This window comes from Schistocerca piceifrons, chromosome 10 (genome assembly GCF_021461385.2).
Source record: "Schistocerca piceifrons isolate TAMUIC-IGC-003096 chromosome 10, iqSchPice1.1, whole genome shotgun sequence".
Classification (NCBI taxonomy): domain Eukaryota; kingdom Metazoa; phylum Arthropoda; class Insecta; order Orthoptera; family Acrididae; genus Schistocerca; species Schistocerca piceifrons.
The window spans coordinates 133409804-133422520 of NC_060147.1; the positions used below are offsets into that span (position 1 = coordinate 133409804).

A 12717-nucleotide genomic window follows, 5' to 3' on the forward strand; every position below is an offset into this window, starting at 1 on the left:
CCAAAGAAGAGCGGCGCTTTTCGTCACAGGGTTATTTGGTAACCGTGATAGTGTTACGGAGATGTTTAGCAAACTCAAGTGGCAGAGTCTGCAAGAGAGGCGCTCTGCATCGCGGTGTAGCTTGCTCGCCAGGTTTCGAGAGGGTGCGTTTCTGGATGACGTTCGAATATATTGCTTCCCCCTACTTATACCTCCCGAGGAGATCACGAATGTAAAATTAGAGAGATTAGAGCGCGCACGGAGGCTTTCAGACAGTGGTTCTTCCCGCGAACCATACGCGACTGGAACAGGAAGGGGAGGTATTGACAGTGGCACGTAAAGTGCCCTCCGCCACACACCGTTGGGTGGCTTGCGGAGTATTAATGTAGATGTAGATACGGTACTGGGGTGGTGGGTGGTATACGGCGACTTCTGTCACCTCAGTGTATTGTGACGAATACGAATAAATTGCCAGGCTTTGCTTCACTGTTGCTTATGATCTGGGTGGACTGCGGAGATGAAACTTGTTGATTCCGCTCAGCTTTTTAGGTGCAGCAGCCCAGTTGCTGAAAAAGTGCTCAGTATACAGCAGACTGATCACATTTTGCTGTCGTAGTAGTTCATAAATCTTGTAGTGACAAATTTGGATCCTGTTTTGGCAGCTTGTGCCTTATGATACAATCACTTTCTGGCCCTAAATGTTCCACGCAGTCTGCGGAAATCGACGAGCCGTGTTTCGAGAGAAACAGCCGTTGGTGCTGATTTTACAAAAACGGTAACATTTCCTTGCACACAAACTCCTGCAACTTTTGGAGCCAGATAAGCCCAGATGGGCATTTACCATGCGATCGGCAAAAAAATTCTACAAACTCCATTTGTATGAAGTTACGATAAACTGAATATTTTCAATATGAAACTCACGCCACACGATGCTGTTATGTCATTCGTCCATCGCGCTTCTTTGTTTCTTCCGCTGTTATTGTTGGCGTTAAATACGTTATGCGTGGCCCAGACATACTCGCCTTCTTCCAATGCGGCGCAGGTAAACTAAAAGCCTGGATACCTCTGGTTATACTTTCTACTGGCAACGGACTGTGCGCATGCAGGAGTGTATTCACAAAAGTTTTTGAACTACGAACTGCAGCCACATGTTCGGCAACGCTGCCGCCCACTGTAAACTCCGGGCCAAAAGTATTGGACGAAATGGTGGAACCGCGTGTGGTTCACAAATACTTGTATTCCGCAACGAAAAAATAGTCAAAGGAAAGGGAACTTGAGCTTGTATGTATTTTTGTATTTGTATGTTAACCGGGGTCCTAGAAACGACGGAGAGGCTCCGTCCCCGCCGCAGCCGCAGTGGTCCACAACCTCACGACGGCTACCGCAGTCCACTTCAACCCTCCGCCGCCCCACGCCTAACCCAGGGTTATTGTGCGGTTCGGCCCTCCGTGGACACCCCCCCCCCCCCCCCTCCCAGGGGACGTCTCACACCAGACGAGTGTAACACCTATGTTTGCGTGGTAGAGTAATGGTGGTGTATGCGTACGTGGAGAACTTGTTTGCGCAGCAATCGCCGACATAGTGTAGCTGAGGCGGAATAAGGGGAACCAGCTCGCATTCGCCGTGGCAGATGGAAAACCGCCTAAAAACCATCCACAGACTGGCCAGTTCACCGGACATTGACGTAAGTCCTCCGGGCGGATTCGTGCCGGGGTCCAGGCGCTCCTTCCCGCTCCCGAAAGCCGTGCGTTAGACCGCACGGCCAACCGGGCGGGCAACTTGAACTTTGTTGATACGTTATGGTTTTTTTTGTTTCCAGGTAAGCGAGTTACTTGCGAAACTCTAACGTGTGTACTGAATACACTCCTTTTTCAGACTGATGAAGTACGATTTTGAATATATCGTTTAAAAGCAGTTCATCCGAGAATGGGTGAGACCAATACCAATACGAAAAACGTTACACCAGTTACAACCAGACTGGAGTTCGCTCTTCAGTTTTTATCCGCTGGTGATTCATACAGATGTCTGATGTGCCTTTTTAAAGTATACTTGTCATCGATGCGCGTCTTTAAAAGAAGGAAGTAGGCACGTTGCTTCCCGTGAAGGCAGAAGCACATGTGATAATGCTTAAAAGTTCATGTCTTTAATGCTTAAAAGTTTATGTCTTAAGAACTATGGTTCAGAACTCATATCTTGTAAGACGGTACAAACGAGACAGCCCTTCAGATTTCGATACTTGGGCGTTCAGATTTCGGTACTTGGGCGTATTACTTTGGGTGTTCCATGGCTCTGGTCGTAGATGTACACATCACATTTATGAAATTCATAGTTCATTTCATTGTCTCGTTTGCTCGCTTTTACCGAGTGGTGCAGTGGTTATGATACTAATCTGTTGCATGGAGGGTCGTGACTTCAAAACTCACCTGCACTGTACAATTTTCAACTTGCATTTACCAAGAAAAAATAAACATAAAACTCAAAACAGCGTTTTCTACCAAGGAATAAAACTGTACAATAAATTACCGAAAGAGATTAAAGAAATTGCAAAAATACACTTATTTAAAAAGACAGCTAAAAAGTACCTGTTATGCAATACATTTTATACATCGAAGGATTACTTAAATAAAACAGAGTAGGTGTTATACAAATTAATAATAATAATGATGATGATTATTATTATAAAACATCCAACATTCCGCATAACACCTTCACTTTATATTTCTTTCCTTCTTTTTTCCTTTCTAGAAATACTCTCCCTTCAAGCTGTGCATAGCACAATACTAACACCTCTTCCTCTTTCTGAGCTCAACGTCTCACTCATTGTGGAGAGATGCTGACTCAGTTTTTCAGGATAGCAAATGGGAAGTTGCGGTACAGAAAATGGCCCAGAGATCACTTGTGTGTGTGTGTGTGTGTGTGTGTGTGTGTGTGTGTGTGTGTGCGTGTGTGTGTGTAGTGAGTGAAGTGTTTTCTGAAACTGTGTGTATAGTGTGTGCAGTGACTGATAGTGAGAGATGAATGAACAGTGTGGCATTACATTATTTAATAAGTTATTTGTAAAAAAAGTATTATATACCAGGAGTAAAATCTAATGGTTGTCTCTAACTAGAAGTCTGTAAATAAATGTGTTTACGAATTAGTTTATTTTAAATTGATCTAAACTTGTAAATACTTTGGCATGTCCTGTATCCTTGTAAAAAGAGATCTACGGATGAATAAAGCGTCTACTACTACTACTACTACTAAACTAACCCGTGTTCAAAGTGCTGCAACGCAGGCTGTGTACATGAGAGAACGCTGAAGCGTTGCAGGTGTGTTCATTGATCGGTGCGTTCGCAGGGTACGCTGAAAAAATAATAGTTCCACTTTGTGCCACAAGTTGAAAATACAGCGCTGTAAGCAGTCAGAATGTGGAATGGTTCTTGTTTTTACGTCACTATGTTGTTTGTCACTTTTAGTGACGCATATTATTGATTTCTTATGTGAAGTGACTGTTGGTGTAAAGGTTAAGCGGGTTGAAGTCACAGCTCATCGGGGTTCAGATCGAAGGTGACTCATCAGTGAAGGCAATTCTGTCCAGTCAATGAGGGCGTATTTTGAAATGCCCGGACAGCAATGAGATACCAAACTGGCTGTCGCCCGCCATACGCCACAACCAGGAGTGATGATCTGGGGTGCCATTTCGTTTCATAGCAGGAGCCCTTTCGTTCTCATCCGCCGCACTCACAGCACAGAGGTACGTCGAGATATTGCCCTTCATGGCAAGACTTCGTGGGCTTACGTTTCAGCGAGATAGTGCCCGCCCACACGCGGCGAGAATTTCTACTGCTAGTCTTAGTGCTTGCCAAACCCTTCCTCGGCCAGAAGGTCGCCGGATCCCTCCCCCAGTTCAGAACGTATGGAACGTTGCGGGCAGACTCGTCCAACCAGCTCGGGATTTGAAAGCGCCAATTGGACAGAATTTGGTACGATATTCCTCTGAAAGGCATCCAACAACTCTGTCAATAAATACCAAGCGGGATAAGTGCTTGTGAAAGGACCATAGGTGGAGGAACGCGTTACCGACTTGCTCGGTTCGTTAAGCTCTTTCGCTTCATCCATTTTTTTCTGATATTGTAGTCATTTGTTTGTCGGTATGTGTACATCACGTCTATCGATTTCCGTCCCATGCGTTATCAGACAGGGGTGACATACGCGAGTAATGGGAATGTTGTTGAGTCACGTACAGCCGTTAGGTAAATCGCTGAACCGCTCCTCGCTCTTTGGCTGCTCTGTTACGACCTTGGCACGGCCGCTCTGTCTGTTTTTCAGCAGCCGATGACGTCACAGGCGAGGACTGCGCGCGGCTTCCGAGAAGAATTGGACGAGGAAAGTGGATCGCTTTCGATGTATCGCCGCGTGCCGCAACAAACTGCAATATCTCGTTGCTTCGACCTCTAAACATTTGAACAGGAAAAAAAAAAGTGTCGGACAAGACTGCAGTTGCTTACGCGGGAACGCCGTCAGTTCTTAGCCTACTGTTATCAAACAAGATGTTCTCTGACCAGTCAAAAACAAAGCAGAAATTGTGGTTGCTGTAAATCTGTCTCATGAACCAGTTTTCGGCTTATAAGACCATCATGAGATGATAACTGCCGCCGGCAAAGAATTTGAAAATCAGGCAAAAGATATTAGAGCGAATTTGCACCTTTAAGAACGTAAATGTATCATTGGCGTCATGATGTTTCCACGTTTTTTCTTTAGACGTTTCTTAATCATTGATGTCCTCAATATCACTCGTCGAACATGAAATAGCTGTCGTTCCTCAACTGCAGCATAAGATCGGACTTGGTAGCTTGGTAGACTTGCCTATGCAGATGATGTATCATTAATAAGTACTTCCAAAACAGATTTAATGAGAATGATGTAAAAAAAACTTTTACATCATTCTGATTAAATCTGTTTTGTAAAACTACAAAATTGCCGAGAAAACAGGCGTACGTATTAATGAAGGAAAGACAGAATATCTGGTCATAACTACGAAAAATCCGAAGTGATGCACCTTAGGATGTAAATGGGTACGCTTTGAAGACTGTTGACAGCTTCACCCACTTTGGGGATCTTTTTAGCATATACACGTATGTAATCTGCAAATTGCTGTACAGGTCGCTGAGGGAGAAGTCATTAACTGAATGCAAAATTACTTCATTAATCCAGCATTACGTGCTTCGCTGTTTGCCGTCATCAAGAGATCCTGGAACCGTAAGCAACCACTAGATATAGTAGTTACGTGCTCAAGTTGACGTAGTAGTTATACCTTGTACAGATAACAGACATGAGCAGATATGTCTGCAGACGTCGAAACGCGTAATACTGGATTAATAATGTCATTTTGCATTCAGTCAATGACTTTTGCCTCGGCGACCTATTCAGCAATTTGGCTATATATTTCAAGATGTCTCACGCATCCTTCGTGAATTTGTCAGGGCTGCGTTAGATGTTTTAGTAACAACACTACATCGTATGTAGAAATAGGTGCCAATCTAGTAACAACGAATAAAACACTTTTTACTTTCATCAACGTCTGAAGCACAAGATCATTTACTACGGTACTAACTCCAAAATTCGCTTGTATAAATAGACTATTATACCACTAACATAATATACATGTGAAGCATTAATATTTAAAAACAAAGATGAAGAAAAAACTATCAATATTCGAAACAAAAACACTGATAAAAAATGTTGCACCTACACGTGAAGAAAGTAACATGGAATGGAGGATAACAAAGATTGAAGAATTGAGTTATACAAACACTGCGGTATTATTTTACCACTGCCTTCACAGTTAGGGCCAAGATCGTTAAAAGTTTCACACTTTTCCATATATTTGATCTGATTCTGAAAACATTCTTACATTTTGATTTTGGTACCTAATAAACATGGTTTTGTAAAAGTTAAACAGTTTCTCGAGGGGATGAAAATCTCTAGCCACATTTTTTTTGTTTATGTAAAGGAACAGAAAGAAATGACGTAGACTGATAAATCTGACAAATTTAGGCAATGAGACAATAATCCATGTTTTGCTCTGTCCAGTAATCAATCGTTAGACTTTGTATGACCGTTGGTAATGCTACGATGAAGAACAACGTAATGTTTTTGATTGGTTTCTGTGATTTCGTCAGTGTCTCATGGCAAACTAACTTGTGTAACATTCAGCTTTAACAGTTACTCAATTCTTTAAAGCAATGTGCACCATACATCCAGTTCAAGCAAAGAAACAAGCAACCATCTTTTAAAGTGCTTCACAAGTAAACAGCTTTTGTTGATTTCGGTTCGTTGAGGAACACCCAAACAACGATTACTGCTTCCTTTTACAGCTCATACAAATACGTGCAAACATCGTCAACAGCTACGATGTTGTGAACAAATTTTGCATTACCTCAATCGAATGTTTTTGAGCTATTCTTCACACCAAATGACATGAACCTAATTTTAAGCCTTGATCTAATTGCACATAATCCATCAAGAACACATCTTTCTCACAACTGTGACGTCAGATGTACTAAAGATTTTTTCTATCATTTGCATCATAACACTGTGAACTCTCTGTGCAATTATTATTATTATTATTATTATTATTATTAGTAGTAGTAGTAGTAGTAGTAGTAGTAGTAGTAGTAGTCGTAGTGGCAGTGGTGTTAATAGTCCTCTTGTTGTTGCAGATATAATGCCACACTGGCTGCAGCCAATGGAACAAAAGCAACGCCACCCGCCTCTACAGGCAGTGTGAGTACTAGGAGCTCACCCAACTCGAGCAAGCATGTCAAGAATTTTGTTGTGTGTGTAGTTCGGGGGGGGGGGGGGGAAGGGGGGGGGTGGAGTGGTAAGCAGAGTGTTGAGTTTGGGGAGGGGTGGGAGGAGTAAGCAGCGAGCGGATCCATGGGGCATGGGGGTAAGCAGCTGGCGGAACCACGGGGCATGGGGGTAAGCAGCTGGCGGAATCGTGGGCCGGGGGGTAAGCAGCTGGCGGAGCCGTGGGCCGGGGGGTTAGCAGCTGTCATAACCGTGGGGTGGGGGGTAAGCAGCGTGCGGGGCCGTGGGGTGGGGTGGGGGGAGGGGTAACCAGCGGGCGGAGCCGTGGCGCGGGTTTGAGTGGGGGGTGTGGGCTGGGGGGGGGTAAGCAGCGGGTGGAGTCGTGGGTTGGGGTGGGGGGGTAAGAGCGGGTGGAGCCGTGGGTTGGTGTGGGGGGGGGGGGGTAAGCAGTGGGCTGAGCCGTGGGTTGGGGTGGGGGGGCAAGCAGCGGGCTGAGCCGTGGGTTGGGGTGGGGGGGGGGGGGTAAGCAGCGGGTTGAGCCGTGGGTTGGGGTGGGGGTTTAAACAGCGGGCTGAGCTGTGGGTTGGGGAGGGGGGGTAAGCAACGGGCCGAGCCGTGGTGTGGGGTGGGGTGAGGGGGTAAGCAGCGGGCGGAGCCGTGGGGTGGGGGGGTAAGCAGCGGGCGGAGCCGTGGGGTGGGGGGGTGAGCAGCGGGCGGAGCCGTGGGGTGGGGGGGTGAGCAGCGGGCGGAGCCGTGGGGTGGGGGTGAGCAGCGGGCGGAGCCGTGGGGTGGGGGGGGGGTAAGCAGCGGGCTTAGCCGTGGGTTGGGGTGGGGGGGTAAGCAGCGGGCGGAGCCATGGATTGGGGTGGAGGGTAAGCAGTGGGCGGAGCCGTGGGGCAGTGTGGGGTGGAGGGGTAAGCAGTGGGCAGAGCCGTGGGGCGGGGTGGAGTGGGGGGGGGGGGGGTAAGCAGCGGGCGGAGCCGTGGGGCGGGGTGGGGGGTAAGCAGCGGCCGGAGCCGTGGGGTGGGGGGATAAGCAGGGAGCGGATCCGTGGGATGGGGGGGGGGGTAAGCAGCGAGAGCAAATCCATTGTCCAGGGTGGTGGGGTAAGCAGCGAGAGGATCTGTGGGACAGAGGAGGTATGCAGTGTTGGAGTGCGGGGGGGGGGGGGGGGGGAGGGAGAGGTGTTGCAGTGAGTGGAGTCAGGGATACAGGGATATGCAAGTGGTAGAGTAGTGATGTTCCCGATAACGAAGTGGTAGAGTAGTGAAGTTGCGGATAAGGAAGTGCTGGAATTTGGGGCAAGGAGACAATGGAGCTGTGAAGCTGGAGGTAAGCAATGATGGAGTTGGGAGAAAAACAGGTGGTGGAGCAGTGAAGTCGAGGATAAGTAACTATTGAAGTTGCGGATAACATGTGGTGGAACAGTGGAAGTTAGGAGTAAGTAAGTGGTGGAGTCAGAGGTGTAAGCAATCAAGTGGAAGAGTTGTGGCAGAGGGGGAGGGGAGGGAGGAAGTGATGGGTTTGAAAAATTTTCAGAAAAATACTAGTATGTTACATCCTCTATTTACAGATTAGTTTCTAATCTTGATGATGTTTCAATGTGATAACGGATGTTAGCCAATATTTTTGTGACAATCTCTTTCTGCAGCTTATGTTTGGCATTACAGTGAGAAACTCATTTGTTGGTGGTATTTGCAGACATTCACGCCGGCCCCCGGCTGGAAGACCGTGCCGTACTGCTGCTCGGGGTACAAGCTGGGCACCGACTACCACTGCCTGCCCCAGTGTGACGGTGGTTGCCGCGGTGGCAACTGTTCCACACCCAACGTCTGCACCTGCGGTCGTGGAAAGGTGTGTTCGTGTAGTCACTGGCTCTCCGTTTTGGCACATCTCTCTACTGACTGTTTTTAGATGGTCCACCGCTTCTGTATTTGCTGTGCCAGCCTCTCATTGGACTAGCACATACATCTATAGACAGACTCTGTAGTGGACCACCTGGTGCATTAACAAATGGAGTGGGGGGAAAAAATTACTGTCTATTAAAATGAGCTCCAAATCTTCACTTTAAAATTGCCACCGAGTCTCTCTACAAGGGGTAGAAGCGTGTAACATGAATTTTGAAACTTTCTGTATATTGCCTACACCATTTGGTCACGAAGTTGCATGGTATATGCTTCACTGTATAGACCCTACGTTCCGGTGATGGTTGCCATCTAGACATTCCATATAATAATATATGAGGACTGTTTTTTTTTCCTATTCTCCAACGGGGTTAGGTATTAAAACATAAATATCAGAATGGTATTATTTACAGGTACTACATACGTGTGTTGGCTCTCTTTCAGCATAGGTGCACTGGTAGCTGTGGCAACTGCTGTAATTATTTGAGTTTTCTGTCTCCTCTGCAGAAAAGTCTGTCAACTTCCTGTTATATCGTTTCCTAAAAAGTGTACCACATTAAAGTTTTACCAAGGATGGCATAGATCCGGAAGTTTAGGGTTGCAGAACTGGAAAAGGCTTGAATGAGATTTTCACTCTGCAGCGGAGTGTGCGCTGATATGAAACTTCCTGGCAGATTAAAACTGTGTGCCGGACCGAGACTCGAACTCGGGACCTTTGCCTTTCGCGAGCAAGTGCTCATTCTGGAAACATCCCCAAGGCTGTGGCTAAGCCGTGTCTCTGCAATATCCTTTCTTTCAGGAGTGCTAATTCTGCATGGTTCGCAGGAGAGCTTCTGTAAAGTTTGGAAGTTAGGAGACGAGATACTGACAGAAGTAAAGCTGTGAGGATGGGGTGTGAGTCATGCTTGGGTAGCTCAGCTGGCAGAGCACTTGTCCGCGAAAGGCAAAGGTCCCGAGTTCTAGTCTCAGTCCGGCACACAGTTTTAATCTGCCAGGAAGTTGGAAAAGGCTTTTCACTCCACTATATCGTGGTGTCCAATCCTAACCGTAAAATCCATTGTAGGGACCAATAGCCAGGGTCTAGTCCACCTGTCGAGCCACGGTTAGCACACTGGACTCACATTCGGGAGGATGAGGGTTCAATCCCGCGTCCGGCCATCCTGATTTAGGTTTTCCGTGATTTCCCTAAATCGCTCCAGGCAAATGCCGGGATGGTTCCCTTGAAAGGGCACGGCTGACTTCCTTTCCCGTCCTTCCCTAAACTGATGAGTCTAATGACCTCGCAGTTTGGTCTCTTCCCCCAAAACAACCCAACCCTGTCGGGCCTTTGACTGCTGCCTGACCCATTTTAACCTCAGAATGTGTTTAAAATAACGGTCGGCCGGTGTCGTCCACAGGTACTGGACCTGAGTGGAAACTGCATCCCCACGTGCCCCGGTAAGTGCGCTCACGGCACGTGTACCGGTAGCGGCACGTGCAACTGCGACCACGGCTACTGGCCGGACTCCACGGGCAAGCTGTGTGTGCCACTCTGCCCTGGTGGCTGCGGTCCCGCCCCCGGAAACTGCACGGCACCCGGAGTGTGCTCCTGCTCTGACGCTCGCTACACGCTGGACAACACCAGGAAAGTCTGCCTGCCCAGGTAATCACAGTCTCGTACAGTTTACACGAGACCTCCCTCCCTCTGTATTCTGTAGGTTTGTCTTGGAGGAGAGCCTACAGGGATGTGGAAAAAATTAAGTTGCACATAAGGAGGTATTTCTTTTTATCTAACAATGTGTTTTCAGTGAAGTAATATACACTGAAATGTTTAATTGCAACATAGTTCCATTACTTTCGCTTCCTTCTCTAGACTGTCAATTGATACAAAACATACAGTAACAACAGACTGGACAGTAGTGTAAAAGCATGCGTAAAAAATGTGACTTAATACCAGAAATAACACAGAAAAAAGTAGGGCCTGAAAGAAAATGTAAATGATTTAGGGGTTTACATTTTGGCAGAACTTCCCAACTACATTTAGCATGTTAGAACCAGCTATCTTACAATACAGAGAAGCAATTTTTTATTGTTCATCACAGCTTAGTGTTGCTTTTCACCACAGCTCAGTGTTGCTTTTCCCCACAAAGATGTAGTAAGTAACATGTACTCACCTTTCTTACATAAAAGTTATTGTAAGTTTCAAACAATTGAAAGTCCAGGATGGAATAATGACAGTAATATAGGAAGTATAGACTGGCTACAACTGTGTTTGACGTGTGCAGCAATCTGGTGGGGTAAGAGGTAGTGATAAGGAAGTGGTATGGGGAAGGAGGGGAAGGGATAGAGAGTAGGGGTGGGGAAGATGCTAGTGCTGCATGTAGAATTGTTCAGGGATGTGGTGGGATTGGGATAAGGTTGCTAGGTGGAGTGTCAGAGGCTATGCTAGAGAGAAGAGGAAAGGAGTTGTAGGTGCATTGGCAGGATAGGTGTGTGCACACTGGGATGGGACCAGGAAAGGTGGAAGACAGGGACAGCAAAGGTTGAGGCCACTGAGCTTATGAGAATGAAGGATATGTTGTGGGGAGAGTTCTCATCTGCACAGTTCAGAAAATCTGCAATTGGGCAGGATCCAGATGGCACAGGCTCTGAAAAAGTCATTAAAAGTGAAGCACATCTTGTCGGGTGCCATATTCGACGACTGGGCTGTTCAGATTTTTTGTGCAGATGGACAGGTTGTCGGTTGTCACAACCATGTAAGATGTTGCACAATGCTTGCTGGTAGATCGCACAACTGCTTTCGCAGGTGACTCTGCCTTCTATGGGGTACGAGATGCCTGTGACAGACAGACCTGGAGTGGGTGGTAGTTGGAGGATATATGAGACAGGTCTTGCATCTGGGTCTGTCACAGGGATATGAGCCACGAGGCAAGTGGCTGGAAGCAGTTTTGGGGCAGAGATGGATAAGGGTATTGCTTAGGTGGGTAGAAGATTACCTGTGTGGGAGGGATGGGGATGATATTTCTCATTTTAGGGTAGGATGCCAAGTGGTCAAATGGAATATGATTAATTTCAACTACACACAATACGAAATAAAACTGAAAGGAAATAAGTAATAACAAATGAACAATAAAGTTGATAATTTATAACATCAGATTCTGTATTTCATATGAGAAGTAATAATATTGAATAATTTACAGGTTAATATATAACAATCAACAGAAATAATGATACATTGCAACTCACAGAGGAGATGCTGAAAATCCAACAGACACAATTAATAAGAGACTGTTTTATTTTGGCTTTCAGACAAATCCCTTTATAAGAGGGAGAAATGGGTACAAACATTCATGCATGCACAATTCACACTGTGTTCCAGTAATTACATGTGGGGAGATGCAGAGATTTCTGGGAATGTGGCATTGGTCTTGCCTGAAGTCAGTTGATGGCCGCCATGAATAATTTCTTCAATCTTGTTCACCATCTCTTCAAATCATGATTTAGGGATGCACACATCTTTTATTATTATTATTATTATTATTATGAACGTTCCGTCTGACAGCTTTAAATTCCTGGAACCACTTGTACACATTACTATGATTCATTACACTATTCCTGTAAGCTAGATTTCACTCAAAATCAGGAACAGTACATTCTCCTTCTCAAGAAGAAACCAGATTCCAGTCCTCACATCACAGCTGGCAGGATTGGATTCAGAATACACACATATGTTTCAGCACTACAATAAGTTTCCAGACAATTGATCATGCATTCTACTGCCAACTCATTTTTATTGAATGCAGTGCTGCCACCTTTGTCAAGGAAACAAAAATCCCTTTGAACGACACAGACTCAGAATTCTTATTTACTGGACATGCCTTGCATGTACTTCTAATTTATCAGTTGCCAGTCCAAGGTCTCTATCCAAAATAAGGATGAGGAGAACATACTACATTCTGCCACATCTAATCTTATGTCGTGAATCTGTCAGCAGATGTACTGTTTCCATATAGAGCAGAACTAACTTGTGCAGCTTATGTCATGAATCTGTCAGCAGATG

The 12717-nt window shown here is 45.9% G+C and overlaps 1 protein-coding gene across 1 annotated transcript in view; it reads left to right on the plus strand.

Moving 5' to 3' along the window:
* Positions 1-12717, plus strand: part of LOC124718868 (tenascin-X-like) — a 117783-nt gene that overhangs the window by 86705 nt on the left and 18361 nt on the right. The window contains exons 3-5 of the mRNA XM_047244501.1: positions 6684-6747; positions 8476-8628; positions 10076-10320. Coding sequence (XP_047100457.1) covers positions 6684-6747; positions 8476-8628; positions 10076-10320 — 462 coding nt within the window. The remainder of the gene's footprint in view (positions 1-6683; positions 6748-8475; positions 8629-10075; positions 10321-12717) is intronic.